Source organism: Akebia trifoliata, chromosome 8 (genome assembly GCF_017979445.1).
Source record: "Akebia trifoliata isolate Shusen 1 chromosome 8, ASM1797944v1, whole genome shotgun sequence".
Lineage (NCBI taxonomy): Eukaryota > Viridiplantae > Streptophyta > Magnoliopsida > Ranunculales > Lardizabalaceae > Akebia > Akebia trifoliata.
The window spans coordinates 10,159,942-10,182,293 of NC_141382.1; the positions used below are offsets into that span (position 1 = coordinate 10,159,942).

Here is a 22,352-nt window from a genome sequence, read left to right on the forward strand (position 1 = left end):
TTTGGATTATAGAATTAAGTCATGGGGGTTTATATTTTGTAAATTACGAGAAGTTTTGTAAGAAAAAATTAGATAAAAATTAAGGAATCTTTAAATAATGTATTTGGATTTTTTTTCTCGAAAACTCGTCATGTTCAACACTTCAACTCCTTAAAATGCCTATCTTGTCCTTGAGATTTGAATATTTAAGAAAATAAAATTTTAAGGGTGAAAGGTAAAAATATTACCTATTCGATGATTAATTGATAAATCATTCAATTAAATTGTCAATTATTTGCTTATTTAATTTACTAAATATCTTATTTTGAGAATTACATGAATTTTTGAAAAAATTCTGGTTGTTTTGCGACTATGCGTGTGACCGAGCTTGTTCCACCTTATTTTATAAAAATAATTATATTATTTTGAATATAAATATTTATTAATAAACAATTTTAAAGAAAGTTGAAGGATTTAATTTTGACTAATGATAAATCGACTTGTTAAAAAATATGAGATCTGTACACAAATGACATGGAAAGGGCACATAATTTTTTCCTCGTGTATCCCAAAGAAAAAGATCTATGGTAGTGTGCCCTTGCCACATCATCTGCATATAGACTGCATATCTTTAGCACGTTGATTTATCATGATTTTTTAATTATAGCGGGATATATATAACGTGCGCCATGCTCCATTTTTTATTACAAAAACTTCTTTGAGTCTGGATAACTCCAAGGGAATCATGCTTTGTCAAGTTTGTTATCTAATAAACTTTAGAGTGTGGTCCACATCATTAAAAAAAAAAATTACGTATAATATTCTTAGTCTTTAAATCAAATACATATTACAAAACAATGTATTTAACCCAAATATTTTGATCCTTTTTTAAAAAGAAAACAAAATCTGAGTATACTATGAAATTAATAAGTTTGTAGTGTTGGATTGTCAGTGGACTCCACTCAATAAGACATAATAGATATTTGATATAAAGAAATAAGAATATTCTAGATAGAGTGGGATAACATGACACTTCCTTTTGAAGCATGTCCCGATGACAAAATAGTAGATCAATTGCCTAGGGATGTACATGAAAATATTTCAGATTATACAAATCCCGAGGCAACTACTACGGTTATGTGAGGAGGGTGTGTGTCAGAAAATAATTACAGATATTTAACTTAAACACATGGGCCCACTCCAACGTTTGTTGGGTTGTCGAAACTCAATAGAGTTTTTTTAAATAAAAATGCAACAGATGGACTCAACGAGACAAGATGACTCTGGTGAGTCATCTCGGAATCCGTGGCGGACGAAACGAGACTATACACCAGGATATAAAATCCATGTTCTCTTTCATGAGGCCCAAGTTGTCTATTTTCTTTCTCAAATACCGCCACCTTTTCTCTCTCTCTCTCTCACCCTCTCAAGTCTCAAATGGCCTCAGAATCCTCTCAGAACGTCTCCAATGCAATCTTGCATGAATCTGACCCACTTTCCTTGACATCTGACACTCCAAAACCAGAATCTGACCCACCTCCATCTACAACCCCGGCGATAACAGAAGCTGACGGAAAATGGCCGGGATGGCCCGGAGACAACGTGTTTCGCATGATAGTTCCAGTTCTCAACGTCGGATGCATTATAGGCTATAAGGGAGAACTCATCAAAAAAATGTGCCAAGAAACTCGGGCTCGTATTTGAATCATCCATAGCGGCATCCGTTCCTCTGATCGCATCGTGAGTCACTAACTCTTCTTCGCTAATTCTCCTATTTACTTTATCTTTAACTAATAACTATCATCTTTAGTAGATCAAAAGATTTCTTAGTTAGTGGCTAGAGAGTAGAGAAAGAATTCTTTGGTCTGTTTGGTATAGTGGTAAGCACCGATTTGGTCAATGTGGGTATAGGTTTCCTTTTTAATGGGTAGGGTTGGCAATGGGTCGGATGTGGGTTGGATGAAGAATATATTTGTATCCTTATCCAACTCTATATCTGGATTGCATATCCGTATCTGAATATTTGTCCAAATTTTTAAAGAAAATCCGTATCGTACACAAATTTCAAGTGGATATCCAAAAACTTTTGTGTGGGACCTACTTTTACTATTTTATTACTTTTTCTCTATACACTATCAACTTTATTTTCATTCGATTGACTTTATTATATTTTTTTATTATTCATTTTTACCTATTTTATTATTTTTCATCTTTTACCTCTTTTTAACTTCAAAATTTTTGATAATATATTTCCAACTTCTTTTTTTCACTTTTTATATCCTTAAACCTCTCATCAAGTTACAGTGATATGAGACTTATTTTATTTCTTTTACACTTATCCCTTATAATTTTATTATATTTTCTTTTTTTATGTTTTAACTCATTTTATTGTATTTCATCTTTTACCTCTTTAACTTAAATTTCTTTTAATAATACCCTAAGCCCAATTAGGTTTGACCAAAACCCACTAATTTTTGTGGGTCATATTAAAATGTCATCATGCACTCTAACTTTATTTTTTTCACTTTTATCATCATAGTCCGAGAGAGGATGCCCGTGCCATAGGTTTGGGTTAACTCTAGTATATATATACACTCATCGTGATGATGATGGAAGAACCTTAATTTTGAGTTATACATGAATCTTATTATAAGTTTATCATATTAAACTCTAGATAAATGATTATTGGGATCCAATAGGATGCCTGTCCATATCCTATAATTTTACCCATTTTTTTAATGGGATAAAAAAGATTGTACTCATATCACCCGAATAACTCGGGTAAGCATATACTATCCAACCCATTTGCGGTGTATACTTGTGCAATTTTTTTTAATGTGATAAAAAATATTGTACTCATAACACCCGAATAACTTGGGTCAAATGAGTTAGGTAAGTTGATATTATCCGACCCATTTGCAGTGTATGTTTGCATTTCAACTTTTATGGAGGTAAATATCGATTTGGTCAATCTGTATATAAATAGTTTTTTTGGACAGGTACTGATATATGCAAAAGAAGAGCCAGAGGCACAATTATCCCCTGCAATGGTTGCTGTGCTTAGAATATTCAAATGTGTTGTTGGACTATCCGAAAAAACTAAAGGTGATGGTAACGATGGAGTTGCAAGTCCAATGCGTTCGATTCGGTTGTTGGTGGGAGAAAGTTAAGCAATTGATTTAATTGGAAGGAAAGGTTCTGTAATTAAGTCGATACAAGCTAGCTCTGGTGCTTCTATTCGGCGCCTATCTGGAGGTATGCTTCAATCATTTTTGTAATGGTTTGTATAATAATTGTATTCGAATTCGAATTCTCATATGGTACGATATTTTATATTTATTTATTTTTGAATCAATATTCACATGGTACAACATTCACAACATGCCGTAAGGTTTTCTTGGAAGTTGTTTTTATTATAAATTTTTATCAATGTAGACTTACTTCCTGCTAAGTATGCAATTTTCCTTCAATTATCATGGTACCTCAATCGAAATTCACAATCTTGTCTTGTACTGTCCATCTCTATGCATATTTAAATTGAACTTTGCAGTCAATTAGGTAAACCATGACCAAATATTCATGATTGTTATTATAAAACACCATTGTTAACACTCGCGCTATCAAAGGTTCATGCAACATTAATGCCAATGCCATGACTTCGGCGAGATTGTACATCATACTCTCTACCTAAAACATAGATGTTCAGCTATCGTACGTATTTCTCTGCTTTATTTGCCTACCCGAGCTTGGGTCAAGTACCAATGTACCATGGTAATAATCTTGGTTGATATGGTTGGAAGTCTTGTACAATGACTTTTCTATTGTCCACCCTCTCTTCTTTAAATATGTCATCTATGTAACCTGGACCAACGCAAGGGCGGATTTAGAGTGGGGGCGGTGGGGGTGCTTGCCACCGCCCCCACAAGAGTTTTCAAATTCTATGGATTAATGTGCTATTGCGATAGATTTTAGCAGCAGATAAAGATATTTGCCATTATTGCCCTTACAAAAAAAATTCACTCTTAATTGCCCCCACAACTATTTTTTTCACTCTTAATTGTCCCACAATTTTTTTTTCTACTCTTGGTTGCCCCCACATGAGCAAAACCTTGGTTCCGCCCTTGGACCAACATATCCCTAACTTTCCTTGTATGCTTCGCATGAAACCTCATGTTGTAGTGTACGAAACAATATCTTTTTTTGACTTTTCTTTATTTTTGAGTCTATTGATATATATGTTTATATATAGTATTTACAGATTTCTTAAAGATGAAGAGTTATTTTTTACATAAGTTTAGAAGAGAGGGAAAAAAAAAATTTTAACTCCAAAATCACAACTTTCAGCTACAGAGAATGAGTTTTATTGACTCTTTTTCTCTTCATTTTTTTTTTTCTTCTCTTTTTTCTCTTTAGAGATTCTTTAAATTATGGATTTAGAAGTTGTGCGATTTTATTAACTAATGGTTTTGTTTTTTATCAAAATAAAATTAGGGTTGTTCAACTTAACCAACTCGCCCAAAATTGCCTAACTTGGGCTTACCCGATCTCAACCTGATTTTAGAAGTTCAATCTCAGTTTGAGCTCAGGCCCAAAGATCGGGTTTAGTTGAGCTCGGGTTGTGCATTCTATCACTTGGGTTGAACCTGAGTTTACTCTCCAACCCGCCCAGGTTGCAACCCTATATGCATGGGATGTAGTGGTGTTACATTTATGATAAACTCACGTGGCTCCCAATTTATGGAAATTTGGGTTTTTTCTTTGATAAGAAATATAGACACAATTTTGTGTTTATGGGAAAGAAAAACATCCCTAATGAGGGCTTTCCATGAGATTTTGTATTTAATGAGAGACACACAATGGCCTGTCTTTATGGCAAAAAAAATCATTTCTCCATTTTATATGTATCTTTCAAGCTTGATTAAATATCAATGTCTAATGTGATATTTTATAAACTTATAATTTCTTCTTCTTTTCAGGAAAACTTCCACGTGTGCTAATGAGAATGGGAATCGCTATGGGTTTATGTGCCTATACCCAGTGCAACAATGCAAACTCCACTGTGTCATTGTACTATGTAACAACAACTTACACACAATGTATTAGGAAAATAAAATCAACCCATACACGTAATCACATTGTGATTCTACCACATCACTCAAATGTCCTATTAAATGCTTAACCTTCTAAATCACCAACAGCCTTCCCATTCTCACAATCATCATATCTATTAAGGGACGACACAAAAAACATTTTAAATTATTTTCAAAATTATATATGCATAATGTATTTGAAAAGGAATCGATTAAAAAATAATTTGATCAAAAACTTATTGGCTGGCATTTTACTTGCTTGTTCAAATATTAAAATGAATCATTATGTGGAAATACATGGAGATTGTCATTTTGTGAATTCCCATATCATCATGAAAGTCTAATAAATTCAACTGGATCCCCAAAATGCATTGATTAAATAAAATATCAGGCTTTTGACGAATCAAAGTACCGTAATTAAAATTCATAGAAACCCATACGATTCTTAGAAAGGATCAATGCAAGTTCAACAATGAGGTTAAATTGACATGTGTCCAATCACATGTCTAGTGGAAGAAAGACTGAGAAGATGTTTTGCACTATTCTCCAAGTTGTATCAACACATGTATACTACCTACTCTTGATGAAAAACTCAAATTCATATAAATGATCATCGTGCACGAAAGAACCATGAAAAAAAGAATAATCACAAGCCCACTTCCTATCGTCAAAGTCAAAATTTGAGATTTAAGATCCGATGCATTTATATTTCCTTCATGGACCTACCACAATCCGAAGTCACCCACCATATTGCCTTAGGATGAAGAACACTCGTATCTCATGAGTAATAAAACTAGTTAACTATAATTATTAACATAGTATTAAGTTTTGATATATTTTTATGAAATATACTGAAATATTTCCATTTCTACAAGTTCCGACACAAAATTTAGCCGTCAATTTCTTTTTGTATATATTTCTGTGGAAATCACTATTCATTCGTAAAATATTTTGATGAATAGTGAACTTCGACCAAAATTATCAAATTATATGTATGAAAATACAATATTTCGGTGCAAATATTTCAATGATTAGTAAATTTCAATCAAAATATTCTTTCTTGAAAAAAAAACTTATATTTACTTTTAGAAAGAACTTATAATTGCTTTTAGAAAGAACTTGTAAATTACACTTAGTATTTAGAAATAAAAAATTGCACATAACATTCATTCGTTAGTATAAATGAATTATAATTAGTTAGTTATCTATATCATCTTATTTTAATATATTCTAAGCATATTAGTACATTTATATAAGCACGCATACAATCAATTAGTAGGATACATTAGTAATTTATTCATACTTATTCAAAAAATAAAAGAAATATAGTAATACATGAATGCAGTACTTAATAGTTTCTTCATTTTAATGTCTTATATATTAAGTTGTATGTAGTTAATATAATATTATTATTATTATTTCCGTTGTAAGTCTCTCAATACATGTGCATATGTGTAGCAAAATGTTGTTGATATTCAATTTCACACTCCATATGGTAGTTTGTTGTATTTTTATGACTTACTGAATGTGTTTTAATGCCTATTTTATCATTTCTTATAAGGTCAATTGAAATTTCTTCAATGTTTCTGTCATTTAAAAATAAAAATGTATTCATTTCTACATTGATTGAAATATTTCCATTTTCAAACTAACCGAAATAGACTACGAAATCAAAATTTAATACCTTTTGTAGTGTAAAATTTTGACATATTTCCATGCAATATACCAAAACATTTCCATTTTTGCAAGGTCCAACACAAAATTGAGCTGATAGTTTTTTTATGTATATATTTTTGTGGAAATTACTATACATTTTGAGAAATATTTTGATGAATAGTGAATTTTTACTGAAACAATCAAATTTTAGAAATAAAAATGCCAGATTTTGGTGGAATATTTCAAGGAATGTAAACTTTGACCAAAATATTCATATAAGTATGCACATAAAATTGTCCATGTTCTATTTAGTAAGATATAATAATAATTTCATGTATATTTGAAAGATAAAATATTCGTAGTTAATAATTATTTTCATAAATCACTCAAATGTCCTATTAAATGCTTAACCTTCTAAATCACCAACAGCCTTCCCATTCTCACAATCATCATATCTATTAAGGGACGACACAAAAAACATTTTAAATTATTTTCAAAATTATATATGCATAATGTATTTGAAAAGGAATCGATTAAAAAATAATTTGATCAAAAACTTATTGGCTGGCATTTTACTTGCTTGTTCAAATATTAAAATGAATCATTATGTGGAAATACATGGAGATTGTCATTTTGTGAATTCCCATATCATCATGAAAGTCTAATAAATTCAACTGGATCCCCAAAATGCATTGATTAAATAAAATATCAGGCTTTTGACGAATCAAAGTACCGTAATTAAAATTCATAGAAACCCATACGATTCTTAGAAAGGATCAATGCAAGTTCAACAATGAGGTTAAATTGACATGTGTCCAATCACATGTCTAGTGGAAGAAAGACTGAGAAGATGTTTTGCACTATTCTCCAAGTTGTATCAACACATGTATACTACCTACTCCTGATGAAAAACGCAAATTCATAAAAATGATCATCGTGCATGAAAGAACCATGAAAAAAAGAATAATCCCAAGCCCACTTCCTATCGTCAAAGTCAAAATTTGAGATTTACTAAGATCCGATGCATTTATATTTCCTTCATGGACCTACCACAATCCGAAGTCACCCACCGTATTGCCTTAGGATGAAGAACACTCGTATCTCATGAGTAATAAAACTAGTTAACTATAATTATTAACATAGTATTAAATTTTGATATATTTTTATGAAATATACTGAAATATTTCCATTTCCACAAGCTCCGACACAAAATTTAGCCGTCAATTTCTTTTTGTATATATTTCCATGGAAATCACTATTCATTCGTGAAATATTTCGATGAATAGTGAACTTCGACCAAAATTATCAAATTATATGTATGAAAATACAATATTTCCATGCAAATATTTCAATGATTAGTAAAATTCAATCAAAATATTCTTTCTTGAAAAAAAAAACTTATATTTACTTTTAGAAAGAACTTGTAAATTACACTTAGTATTTAGAAATAAAAAATTGCACATAACATTCATTCGTTAGTATAAATGAATTATAATTAGTTAGTTATCTATATCATCTTATTTTAATATATTCTAAGCATATTAGTACATAGATATAAGCACGCATACAATCAATTAGTTGGATACATTAGTAATTTATTCATACTTATTCAAAAAATAAAAGAAATATACTAATACATGAATGCAGTACTTAATAGTTTCTTCATTTTAATGTCTTATATATTAAGTTGTGTGTAGTTAATATAATATTATTATTATTATTTCCGTTGTAAGTCTCTCAATACATGTGCATATGTGTAGCAAAATGTTGTTGATATTCAATTTCACACTCCATATGGTAGTTTGTTGTATTTTTATGACTTACTGAATGTGTTTTAATGCCTATTTTATCATTTCTTATAAGGTCAATTGAAATTTCTTCAATGTTTCTGTCATTTAAAAAAAAATGTATTCATTTCTACATTGATCGAAATATTTCCATTTTCAAACTAACCGAAATAGACTACGAAATCAAAATTTAATACCTTTTGTAGTGTAAAATTTTGACATATTTCCATGCAATATACCAAAACATTTCCATTTTTGCAAGGTCCAACGCAAAATTGTGCTGATAGTTTCTTTATGTATATATTTTTGTGGAAATTACTATACATTTTGAGAAATATTTGATGAATAGTGAATTTTTACTGAAACAATCAAATTTTAGAAATAAAAATGCCAGATTTTGGTGGAATATGTTAAGGAATGTAACCTTTGACCAAAATATTCATATAAGTATGCACATAAAATTGTCCATGTTCTATTTAGTAAGATATAATAATAATTTCATTTATATTTGAAAGATAAAATATTCGTAGTTAATAATTATTTTCATAAATCATATAGTTGTTTTAGATGTTGAACTCTCAAGTTACTAATGCCAATGCATAGCAAAACAAAATTGATCTTCATCTCTGCACTTCATAGTGTTTTTTTTTTTAATTATTATTGTAACATGATAATTTATGAACGTGTTTGCATGTTTGTTTTATCATTTTCCTACACTTTAAATTAAAACTTCCTTAATATTTTGATCATTTAATAATATATATCTATCATTTCCTTGAATTGCATTGATTTCCACACACATTGAAATATTTCCATTTCTAGGATGGCCAAAATTGACATTGAAAGTTAATACCTTGCCCATAATACAAAATGATAGCATATATTATGTAACCAACCAACTACTCTAAAACACCGATCTGTTGGAGTAGGGGAGAACTATGAATATAAGAGTGTCATGGGGCTTAATTGGGATATGACTCACCCAAGAGTAGTGGAAAATATACACTCAACACTCTCCCATCACCTTTAAGGGTTGAAAGATTCGAACCCCTAACCTATATGAACCAGCGTTCTAATACAATGTAACCAACCAATTACGCCAAAAGATCGATATGTTGGAGAATGGGAGAACTATGAATATAAGAGGGTCTCGGGGTTCAATTGGGGTCATAGTATTAAATTTTGACATATTTTCACAAAATATACTAAAATATTTCCATTTCCAAAAGTTCCAACATGAAATTTAATTGACAGTTTCTTTTTGTATATATTTTGGTGTTCATTTTGTGAAATATTTCGATGAATGGTGAATTTAGACTGAAATTATCATTTTTTAGGTATAAAATGCAATATTTCGGTGCAAATATTTTGATGAATAGTAAATTTCAACCGAAATATTTTCTTTTTGTGAAAAAAAATTATAATTGCTTTTAGGAAGAACTTGTAAATTACACATAGTATTTACTAATAAAAATTGTATAGAATATTTATCTCTTATAGTATAAATGAATTATGATTAGTTAGTTACATATATCATCTTATTTTAATTTATTCTAAGCATATTAGTACGTTTATATAAGCACGTATACAATCAACCATATTTCAATTAGTTAGAATACAATATTTAATTATTTCTTCATTTTAATGTCCTACATATTAAGTTGTATGTAGTTAATGCAACGTTATTATTGTTATTTCCACTATCAACCTCTCAATATATGTATATGTGTAGCAAAATATTGTTTATATTCAATTTCTCACTCCATATGGTAGTTTATTGTATTTTGATGACTTAATGAGTGTGTTTTAATGCCTATTTTATCGTTTCCGACAGGGTAAATGAAAGTTTCATTAATATTTCTATCATTTCCAAAAATTGTATCCATTTCCAGACTAACTGAACAACATACCTCTATTCCTGCCTCTGCTGGGATCAGCAAAGAGCCACAACTACCACTGCAAAGAGCCATTTAGTTGCCTTCAGGAACATCTAAACATCTCACAACATCATTTCCCTCTTTCGACAACCCTGAAAGCTTTCTACCTCCAAAACAATTACTTTAACCCGTGACACCACCTGATCTTACATGCTAAATGTTGGAAGTCCAAAAAAAAAAAAAAAAAAAAAAGTGGGCAAAACATCCCAAATAATTTGTTCATTCATTTTATAATAATGCATATTATATCTCTAGACATATTCACAATGTGAAAAAAAGCCCAAATTTGACAATTGGCATCGAATTTTTCATTGTCAATTTTTTTTTTCGACGGGTCGAAACTGTCAAATTAATGAAAGATGGGAGAAATTCGACATCTCTAAGCCATCAAATATGGGAAAATCAAGAATTTCGACGGTCCTAGACTTTAAAATTTAAGTTTCTAAAATTTGTGGCCTTCGCCCATCTATTTTTTTATGTATTTTCCAGTTTTCACGTAGTGATTGAGGTCTTGCAGCTATATATCTAATTTTGTATCGTATTTCCACTAATAAATTTGCCACTCTTACTCTAAGCCCAAACAACTTTGTATATGATACTTTTATCTGTTGTGCTAGGTGAAGTGCCATTTTATGTTACCTCAGAAGAGAGAATTATTGAACTAGAAGGAGAGTCTTTCAAGGTGCTCAAGGCACTAGAAGCCGTACTGGGAACCTTAAGGAAGTTCTTGGTTGATCATAGCGTCATTCCCTTTTTTGAAAAGAGAGTAAGTTTTTTTACGACCTAAATCTGTTTATTTCTATTTGAGTAACCGTTTTGTACTAATTCTAATCATGGGTCCATTTATCAGGGCAATGAAACACAGTCGGTCCTTCATACTGCTTCTTCAGGACTTGGTCGTGCTACTCCTCCTGCAGTTATGCAGGTCAGTTTATTCATTCTGGTAAAGATACGATCTTCAAGAAGTCAAATGGTGTCTTACACACCATATTTAGGAGTTTGGAGCATTTGTCTGAGTGATTTTCTCTAGACAAGTAACTCCTCCCAAAATTCAACTCAAAGTGCAAGATATTTTTTTTTTCTTTCAATTTCTTTAATCATTTCTATTTTTTTTCTTTGCTTAGCTTAACGTTAATTGTGCCAGAGGATCAATACGGTTGTGATGCCATTCTCTGAACTGCTGCTTCTTTTGAATCAAATTATGCAGATTATAAAAATATTGTTTACGCATGCTAAGGACATCATTGGTATTGGGGGAGCACATGTAGATTATATCCGGTGTACCAGTAGAGCTACCGTCTCATTTCCAGATGATCCAGAATTGCCTGATGGGTTCCTTATGGAAATTAAGGGCACTTCATCTCAAGTTCAGACTGCTGAACAACTTATTCATGTAAGCGGTTCTATCTTGTGTTCATTTTAGTTATTTGACATATAGTGTTGGAAAGCGAACCTCGCTTATTTAGTATTGTTTTTATATTCTTATTTGACTATAGGAATTCATCAATGGCAAACAAGTACCCGTCACTAGTCGTGGAGATACTAGTTTGTCTTCATCCTTGGCACCACCATCACTTGGGAGATATGGATCTTCTAGTGTGAGAGGATATGGCAACTTCAGGATCTAAATAGGTAATTTAGTGTATTCGGTTCCTTGTTTGGGCTATCGTTGCTCTTGATTGTCTCCTTTCATTAGATTTTATTTATACTCCAATACTGTTGTTAGATATCCTTCAAAAGTTTAGGGAATAATCCAATTTACTGACTCCAGATATTGAGATGATGGTTTTGTTCTTTGTTACATTGCAATTTTATTTTCTTTTATTATATAAGTGTATAGTGGTGTTGTATGATGGCGACCACATCGCCCTAATTTTCTATAAATTGTTTGAGATTGTGAAAGAAATTTTCTTGATACGAGTTCTTGTTCTGATTCCTTAAATTGGATTTTGTACAATACTAACCTAGATATTTTAGACTGGATGCTTATCCAGAGCCCGTGAAGCTCCTTGGTCACTACTTTTACAGACACTAATCCAGGTGAGGACCTTAGCAGGGTCAATGTTGCTTAGAAAATTTCTGGGTTTTGGTTTTAAAAGTTTATTTTGACTTCTAAATTGTTTATACAACACCCATAGAAATTGGAAAAAAAAAATGGAAATAGCACATCATTTTCATGGTTGTCCAAGTACCTTATTGGATATTCTTCACAATATTTGGTGTGAATCTAGAGGATCGTTTATTGTCTGGAAACTATGATGATAATTGACAATACAATTCTTTGGTTTTGATCTGATCTTATTTTTCATAAATGGCACAACATTGGCAAATTAAAAGGACCATCTTGATCAGATCTTAATTTTTATTGATCTTCGATTTAGCAAATACTTTGAACCATAGGCATTAAGCATCTGATTTACAAGTAGTACGTCAACAATACGTACACTGAGCCACTTAAATATTTTGGTGGTTGTGCATCATACATTCTATGATCTATGTAGAATCCTCTATCCATGGACTCTTCTTTGGCATTCCGTTACACCTGAGACACTATGTGAAAAAGGCTCATATTTGACGGACCCTCCCGTCAAATATTCTTTTGTAGAATTTATTTTTTTGACGGCCCTGGACTATCAAATTATTGGAGAATGGATTTCAAAAAAACAAAAAAAAAATCCATAGAGTATGACCGTTAAATTTAGAGGTTTAACAAACAATAGCACGGTCCTCTAATTCACCAATCACAATGAACGAAATAATATTAAAAAAAATCAGAAAAAGAAAAAACAAAAGAAAAATCATAAAACAAACTCCAAATTAAATTAAATAACCCAAAATTAATATACATGTAAACCTCTTTGTTAAGCTTGAAAATTCTGTCGAAGCTACAAATAACTGACAATAATTAAACTAACAAATAACTTTGCAGCAGGAACCACCCAAATATAAGAACCTTGAAGCGCATCAACTTTGCATGGTAACTTCTGTATGTGCACATTCCCAGTATCGAGTTGATAGCTTGCACCACTTCCCCAACTGAAGACCTCCGAAGAAACTGAAAACATAAGTGATCACTTATGATATCAACTAACTCATCTATGAAAGCCACAATAATAAAATGAACCTCAGAAATTAAACATATAGTCACATTGTGATAACTAACCTGAATTACGCTCATTTCCAACAACCTGCAACACAGGCCCGTAGAGGAGATCAACAGGGGTTCGAATTGAACTGAACACTGCTGAACAATTGCAATATCCAAACTTGGTTATTGTGAGTGATACTGGTATAAGCTACAAAAGAAGAGTTTTTATTATGTCCAAGCTACAACTCATTTGACAAATAAGCACAGTTTGACAGTAATAAACTAAATTTCAGGGCAATTCTAGCAAGGGAAGTGGGTTCAGACATGACTTAGTGGGTAAATATGTAATTTAATTATTAAGTTGGCTGGAATGAACTAAGAGTGAGGGGATCAAAGGTCTAGATTCTCTTGGACTATCTTTTCTCTTCTACTTCTCCTTCCCTTATATTATTCTATCAAACATCCTATCTCCTCACAAATTTTAAGTTCATCTACTTCTAGACTAAGATGGGTATAAGTATTTGATGACACATAGATTAGCAATTTCACTCACCATGGTAGACAAAGAATCAAAAAAAAATATATTTTAAAAAAGCACCTAATCAGAAGATCATATGCTTACATGAAGCCAGTAAAACATTGTCTTCAGCAAATCCCTCTCCACCACTAGGCCCATCAAGTAGATCACCTCGCTTGTTTTCAAGACTGCTTGAATATCTGTTTTGCAATCCACAAAAATATGAACTAAAATCTAGTGAAAGACTTAAAGAGAAGTTATGAGAAGTCAGTGATCCTCCATGACTGATCCAATAGGAAACTTATCAGAGAAAACCAGATATGATAAAGTACCCATTTGTAAGTTGATGATTAGACTGATTCAAGCCATCTCAAGTTTCTTTCCGCAACAAAGAAAGGTGGCCCTTGCCACCTGCCATCATACTCTGTTAGTCGTTACAGCCATTTTCCAGTCTCTATGTATTTTCTAACTATACTACTTAATAAAAGAATAGTACCATAATCTTGAAAAATGTATGAAACAATCATTTGTACCTGTGACCAATAGAATCAGTAAAAATAAAATTATCAAAAGCAGCTCTAAAAAACCTATAATAAAAGTCTCTCTAATACTCAATAATCTCTTGGGGGGGCATATAATAATTTATGAGCTTATCACATTGTAATAGTGCAATGGGATACCCAACCAAATCTGCATCTGTCAAGAAAAAGAATTGCTACTGGAATACACCAGTTCAGATGGTATCTCATACGTTACGGTTTTTTTTTTTTGTGTTCAGTTGTACATGTGAGCAGTAAGACTACCTCTTTGAAAACTCTCGATTGAGATTAGCCGCAGCAACAACGGTGTTCATTAGAATGCCACGGAATCCACCTTTTTCCAATTCGTGAACCCAGCAATGGTAGTCCCACCAGGTGATGCAACATCGTCTTTAAGCTGCCCTGGGTGCTTTCCGGTGTTAATGGCCATAAGTGCTGCCCCCAAAACCTATAAATACAAACACACGAGCAACTCTTTATTGGGAGATATATATATTTATCAATCATGTATTAGCCAATTAGTTTAGAGAATCACTGATTAATTCCGTGAATTATCAACTAATTCAGCAAATTAATCGGGCAACTCTTTATTGGGAGATTTTGTGATAGTGGTAGGGATGCTATGCACAGAAGATGGCACCTTCGAATGTGTATGTGTGTGTATTATAAAGGAAATACTAAAGGGTAAAATATTATCTAAATTTTGCCAATTTTCCCATGAGAAGGCTTCCACTCTCTTAATTGTTATTGTTAAACCATGTGGGGTATAGAGACTTATAAAATTTTTCCTTAAAAATATGCCTTAAATAACTACTCATTTCGGATAAGATATCATTCAACTCAAATGTGTTGAGCAAATATTATCATTCAACGTGGCATCCAAGGGAGGTCTTTGGTTGATTAGCTACCTAACCCCTTGGAGTACAGGATACAAAATGGAGTTAGCGATGTCACCAAAGTGAAGAAAAGAAAAAAATGACCCGCTTTTGGACGGTTCTTGTCTCCTCTTGTACACTAATAAGAACGTTTTTCAGCCACACAGACTAACATTGGAAACTCATCTTGTTAGGCCCAATCCCACAACTCGATGGGCTGTCAAATGAATTGGGTCAGGATCTCAAACCACACCAACTTGGACCCAGTTTGATCCAATATATTAGGTCCCTCATAGTATTTAAAAGAGTCGTGCTGGAGTTACAGTGAAATTGACATCATTTGGGACAATGGTGTGCACAGAACCATAGATGCTTCTCACTCATATCTAAATGACAAGCATCTATCTTTCTATAGACACATCCACGTCAACAATGTCCCAAACGATGTCAATTTCAATTTTACTTCAGCATTTCCCTGTGAGTCGTGCTGGGATGACACGAAGAGAGACACAGAGGTGACACAATGACATCATGGCGTGCACATAACCGTAGATACTTTTCAGCAAGATGCAAGTAAAAAACATTTATAGTTACATGCACTCCACCATGTCATATGTGTCACCTCTGTGTCCCCATTTGTGCCAAACCAAATAAATACTCATATTCATCCAAAATTTTCACTTCTTTGCATACCAACAAATCACAATCAATGTGATATGCACATGTTTGTTTATCAACACAATGTTCCCTAATCACATATTTTAAGCACCCTAGATGCATGTTTCTATTAGGCATAGAAACGTCAAAGAAGAGAGTTAGTAACAACTAACTAGAGAATAAAGAGAGAGACATAGATGGATCATTTACCTCTTACACTCACGCATCTTTTCCGTAAGTTCTTCCAATTGTCGACTTTGCCGATTTGAATCCTTAACCTTCTCCAGCTTCTGGAATCCATTTCTGTGAGGAAATAAACATCATGGCTATTTCAGAAATCCTTACACAATATATGAAATTCATGACAATCCAAAAGGCAATAACGAAGCCTAATCCCAAGGACTTTGGGTTGGCTAAACAAATCTTGCTCCTCTATTCCACTCTATCCAAAAGGAATTATTAATACCATGAATCAAGTTTCTGCCTAGCAAATGAACAAGCACGAATACTGTAAGGATAACTAATATATCATAAACTAGAATAAGATGAGTCATGGTATACACATTTTTTTTATTCCTAAATTATGATATAAGAAAATAACTTTAGGTGAACCACATGAAGATAAAACCTTGAGTAAGATATCTCACCCACGTATATGATCCCTTAACTCATCATCTGAAATCTTGGTTCTTGCATAATCAAAAATGTGAAATTCACTTGGTTGTAGGAAACCCTGCAGCGATCCCAACAAGAATTAGTTCATGAACACAATGGGTTTATTCAAACAATTAAAAAAACAAAGAGAACTATAAAATTTACTATTAGTATTCAATCAAAGTGATCACTTAATTAAGTCTCATTGATTAGTGAACTCAAACCCCTGTTATGTTCCAACATTCATCATAGAAGTAGAGAAGGTGATAATTCTCAAGGTTGGGGGAACAACCTTTTCCGAGTCTTATCAGAAGGCACCAAATATGCGTTGGATCATCCTTTTCCCTCCTCCTTTATCCGGGCTTGGGACCGGCAATGTAAAAGTTTATCTAAAAGTTTACCTAAAGGTTTAATTTTTTACACACATACCACTCATTCATTTTACAACCTAGCTAGCCATGTCTATTAGCATAATGGACCATTGCATTTGAATCAACACAATTCCTTTCTTTGTGCTTGGTTTTATTCAAGAAATTTAGTCCAAATCATCACATTGTTTTAGGCTTGATTGCACATTGGACAAGTGAGACTGAATCAATCCAACACATACTAATGGTCAATTAATCAATCAATATCGGTGTGAGATTTTGACAAATAGAAAATGTCCCTCAGCTCTGCAATGCCAAGAATGCATCTCAAAAGATTGTTCAAGCGCACTAAACATAGACAAACAAATGCCCGATTGCGATGCATTTGCCTATTTATAGCCTTACACTTAAACAACTAAGAATATAAATCATGAGAATCTATATATTAGGTAGAAAAAGAATATCTACTTGTCCAATGTAGGACTAAATGATAGAGAGAAAAATATGTCTAGAAAAATATCAGAATGATCTTAAATCTGATTTTTTTTGTGAGGATGATTTTCTCTTCACCAAAAGAAAAAATCCAGTCCTCGACTTATCCCCATGTGGGCCCCATGAGTATGTGTCCTTTAAGTGCTCATGTATGTTGTACTAGCGATTTACCCACATTTCATTGTGACTATATTGGTTCAGGTCTGTACGGAGGTGATTTTAATTTTATTTCATATATTCTAGGCAAACCCGAACTGAATTGACCCAGAACCTGTAGTAACTGGTACGGATTAGGACTCAAGCCCTCCAAACTGATGTGAACATGATTGTGTATATGTTTTAAAATAAAAATAATTGTTATTCTTGTTTATAATCTGCATTAGAAGATGCCAACAATTTCAAAATCTTATTTTATAGACTAATGCTGAAGTGACGTCAGGCTGGAATCATAGATGCTTGAGGTTCCAGCCATCTATTCATATTAAGTTAAACATTTAAACTATTAAACGAAAAGAAAAATCAGCTAAGGTTTTTAAAATATTGGAAGAATCCACAAACATTTTTGGATGAGTAAAAAAGGTGACATTCGTGGTGGAAAGCAATGTGCACAATTCTTGAACCATATAATCCATCATGGAAGCAATCCATCTATTACTGATCCCATATAACTTGATGGTTAGTTCTAAGTTTTTATCTTCAGGTAGCTATTAAATGCTAATTCTTCCATTAAAAAAAACAGACTATCTTGTTAAACAACAGAAGATACATTTCTGGTTCGAAAAGAACAACGTTTAATTCAATTAACTAGCAGTAGCAGAAAGTAATCAAGAAAGCAACTGAACTTGCGCTGACTCACATACAAGTCCTTCAACCAGATTCCCTCTGCGCGTATATCAGTACCCAAAGCTAAAAATACAAAGGCCTAGTTTGAACTGTGGCTATAGCTGTTGAAGTACAATCATGTTCCCCTACTCCTATCCTACATTTGCAATGTGGAGCTGGTGGTGGACTAGCTTTACTGGATAAATGGAATTGGGATATTTCCTCCTATTTTAATATTCTACCAGGAAACCCTCAAAGAACTTCTATTATTGTTGATATACATGGATATGGAGTGAGGGATTTGAATATTGATGGGAGAAATAACAATGTGGAAAACAAGACTAGGATACTATACAATAAGAAAGTAGACTGATTGAAAGGGATGTGTACAATTTAGCTTAGTAGCTTGTATTTGTAACTATTTGTATCAGCAGCAGCATACTTATCAACATCGAAGCTTTATCACAAATACTTATACATGTCTGTATATGGTCGAGAAGGAGGGGTTACAATAAGATGATGGCCATTGTTAAGGCTTGAGTTATTTTTATATGTTCTGTTTGTAGTAACCGGGTTCCCTCCCTGCTAGGGGTGTAGATGGATTGGATTGGACCTGAAATCTAATATGATCCGATCTAATAATCCATTAGAGTTTAGATCTAGGATTTGAGATTCAATAAGATAATGGAACAATTCTGGATCAGCCATGTCTCATTACAACAGGGATATGAAGATCGCATAATATGCGGGGAAATATTAAAATTATATCAAAATCTAAAATTACAATAGATTGTATCACTGCAACTCCATTCTAGGTATCGAGATTGATACGAAATACATCGGATAAAAAACCTAAATCTTCTATCAAAATCTAAATACATAGAATAAAAAACCTAAATCTTCAATCCAAATCTAAATATATCGGATGAAAAATCTTAATACAGCCTATATAAAGAAAAGAGGGATTAGAGAGAATACCTAACCCGAAGTCGTAATGATTCCTGCCTTGTTGTGTGAGGTGATGCAGCAGGTGAGAGTCCCTTTGTGACCAACCTGATCAATTCGAGCTATCTCTGACCAATCTAGATCGAGATCGATCGATCAAATAGAGTGGGAGATGAGATCTATCGAGGGAGATAGATCGAAAAAGAGATCGATCGAGAAAGAGACTGCGAGAGAAAGATGGAGAGGTCGATCGATCAAGAGAATGAAAAAGAAAGGTCGATCGATCGAGATAGCGACTGTGAGAAAGCGATGGATACGTCGATCGATCGATCCAGAGAGATAAAAGGCGAGGTCGACTGAGATAGAGACTGTGAGAGAGAGAGACTGTGAGAGGTCGATCGATCGATGTCTATGAGAGAGGCAGAGAGAAAGAGAAACCGTAACAGAGAGAGAGAGAGAAAGGGCGAGTTTGATCGATCGATCGATGTCTGTGAGAGGCAGAGAAAGAGAAAGAGAAACAGTAACAGTAACAGAGAGAGAGTAAAAAACGTAGTTCACAGGCCGCGGAGTTTGGGTTTTAAAACTTGACGGGCCAGGCCCAACAAATTTTTTTATGAAAATGTGCGTTTTTCACGTAGTGAGAGCCTTCCACACAACACTGTTACACTTTAACCGCGACCCAAAAGCTATCTGCCAAACCCGATCCCCTCTCTTGATCCTAGTATTTGCCTCTAAATAAGCTAAGTCATACCAAACACTACTACTCGAAGTATTCCCAAATTGATCAAGAGTCATCCTTGATGCCTCCATATACTCATCTGCAAGCTCCAAGTTCTTCTGTAGCTCATCTAAGATTGTCTTACCCGCCACCATTATGAAGACGTGCTCAAAAGCAAGCTTGTAGTCAGGAATATAAGGCTATGTCTTCATAAAGAGCAAAGTTTTGAAGAATAGGAGATTTTTCGACAAGGATAGCACAAGTGGTCCAAGGGTGGTGATGTTGGCCTTAAGCGTTTGACCACCAACTTCAAACAAGTTCTTGCTCACTGAGAGGCCTTGCTTCCCTTCAGTGTCCTTCTTTCGGTGGATGCACTTAAAACTACTGTCTTCCATGCCTCTGTGCGTGCGAACAAGCTGTAATCATCCAAAATCATATAAAAAATTGTTTGTTAACGTAATCTGTAAAGGCACACATACAAATTAATTAAATTGGTTGGAAATTTACCTGCTTGGGCTCATATTTGGCATGAAACTTTTCAAGGCGGCAATTAGAGAGGAGCATGGTTGTTGCACCCATTCTGAAGAAACATTAGGTAGAAGCATGTATTTATCTTTACCCAAGTACCAAGTGAAGCTCACAACCTCAGTGCTCACCACTAGTGCGTACGAACCTCGGTGTGCACTAAGGAGGTCTTTGGCTAAATCAATGGCAATAACTCCTGCAGTGCAACCCATTCCCTCAAGGTTGAAGCTGTGGATATCATGGCGAAGCTTATAGTGATTGATCACCATTGCGGAGAGTGCTGGGGTAGTATTTAGTGTTCCACAATTCACTTAAGGATCTTGATATCCTTGGTTTGGACCCCAGTAGCGGCAAGGAGGTCATCCACAGCCCTGAACATGACCATTGCCGCTTTTTCTCGGCCATCCTTAAGCGTTATTTTGTGCCCTGGACGGAATATTGACGTTAGCAATTAGGTTTCTTCACCAATGCCTGAATTCTTGAGGATCTTATGTTGAAATTCAATTACTGCATCATCAAAGTTGCCGATTTTTTTGCCATCTTGACGAATTTTGCCTTTGATATCTATGTTCATCATCTGCTGTATATCAGTGACATGCACAAGGAGAGAACAAAAAAAATGAAGAAAATACAAGTTACCTTAAACTCATTGGGTGGGCGATAACAAGCAAAATCGAGTAGATAAGTAGATCAAGGGGCGAGATCGAGATCAACAAAAATGATGATACGAAACAAACCCATAACAGAAATTGTGTTGGTAACATCATATTTGGACCAGAACTCTTCCCATATCAATTTCCCGATCTCGGCCCCAAAGATCAATATTAGAACTGATGTCAATAGAAGGCAAAGTCCATGGCTAACTAGATACATGTAACCGAGCTTAATGTATTTCAAATTAACCAAGTTAAGAAAATCTGGTATGCCATGACGGACCCTCACTGAGAAGGACCTAAACCTTCGACACCTCGGCTCAAGATTTCGGTCGAGAGGAGCTCTTGCTCACTTGCCATAAGAATACCATTAAAGGTTGATGCAAGTAGGGAGAGATTAGAGGGAATTGGGACGAAGAAATGGGTTAGGATGGGAATAAATATGGTTAAAGTGTGGAGCTGATAAATAAATATATGGGTTCTTTAATTCAACTGAAAGGAAGCTCTTTGTGCATGAAGACGTATAGGCAGCAGGTTTGTAGCACGAGGAAACTAATTATGGATGTTTTGTTACAAGAATAATTCTGTAAAGATCTTATTTGATTGAGAATTCTTATATGGTTATTACAAATGCCCTAATAGGGTATTTATAGGCATTACAAGAATAATCTATAAAGTCCCAATTATCTTATTTTAAATGATTGTAAAAATAATCTAGAAAGTCACAATTATCCTAATCTAGAAGATTATAAGAATAATCTAGAAAGTCACAACTATCTTAATCTAAAAGATTACAAGAATAATCTAGTAAGTCAAGAATAATCAAGATTAATCCGGAGATATCCTATTAGGCCCCCTCAAGATGGTGATCCAGAGGAGATACCAATCTTGAAAACTAAGTCACGCAGTCAAGTCCGAGAAAGAGGCTTTGTAAGAGCGTAGGCAAGCTTATCAGTGGAAGAAACGTGGGACACGTGAAGCATAGAGCATTGAACAAGATCCCGGACAAAATGATAATCAATAGAGATGTGCTTCATCTGAGAGTAAAAA

At 33.5% G+C, this 22,352-nt stretch overlaps 1 protein-coding gene and 2 pseudogenes across 7 annotated transcripts; 1 reads left to right on the forward strand and 2 right to left on the reverse strand.

Moving 5' to 3' along the window:
- Positions 1–1,282: 1,282 nt before the first annotated feature.
- On the forward strand, positions 1,283–12,250 carry LOC147396023 (RNA-binding KH domain-containing protein PEPPER-like; annotated as a pseudogene). The gene is made up of 6 exons (XR_015180434.1): positions 1,283–1,719; positions 2,979–3,234; positions 11,067–11,215; positions 11,300–11,374; positions 11,657–11,842; positions 11,946–12,250. The product of XR_015180434.1 is annotated as an RNA-binding KH domain-containing protein PEPPER-like (transcript).
- Positions 12,251–12,878: 628 nt separating this feature from the next.
- On the reverse strand, positions 12,879–21,662 carry LOC147396024 (3-ketoacyl-CoA synthase 10-like; annotated as a pseudogene).
- Positions 13,266–19,579, reverse strand: LOC147396025 (uncharacterized). Of its 6 annotated transcripts, XM_086449722.1 has the most exons (7): positions 19,440–19,579; positions 16,336–16,428; positions 14,858–15,041; positions 14,387–14,465; positions 14,160–14,254; positions 13,613–13,693; positions 13,266–13,504 (listed from the first exon to the last, which is right to left on the reverse strand). In XM_086449722.1, the coding sequence occupies exons 4-7, from the start codon at positions 14,388–14,390 to the stop codon at positions 13,355–13,357; spliced, it is 330 nt and encodes a 109-aa protein (XP_086305848.1). In that variant the 5' UTR covers positions 14,391–14,465; positions 14,858–15,041; positions 16,336–16,428; positions 19,440–19,579; the 3' UTR covers positions 13,266–13,354. The 6 variants fall into 6 exon arrangements, 4 of the variants coding, with proteins under 4 accessions (XP_086305848.1, XP_086305847.1, XP_086305845.1 ...); XR_015180342.1 differs by lacking the exon at positions 13,613–13,693; XM_086449721.1 differs by lacking the exon at positions 14,387–14,465 and having other exon boundaries at positions 13,266–13,485.
- Positions 21,663–22,352: the final 690 nt, after the last annotated feature.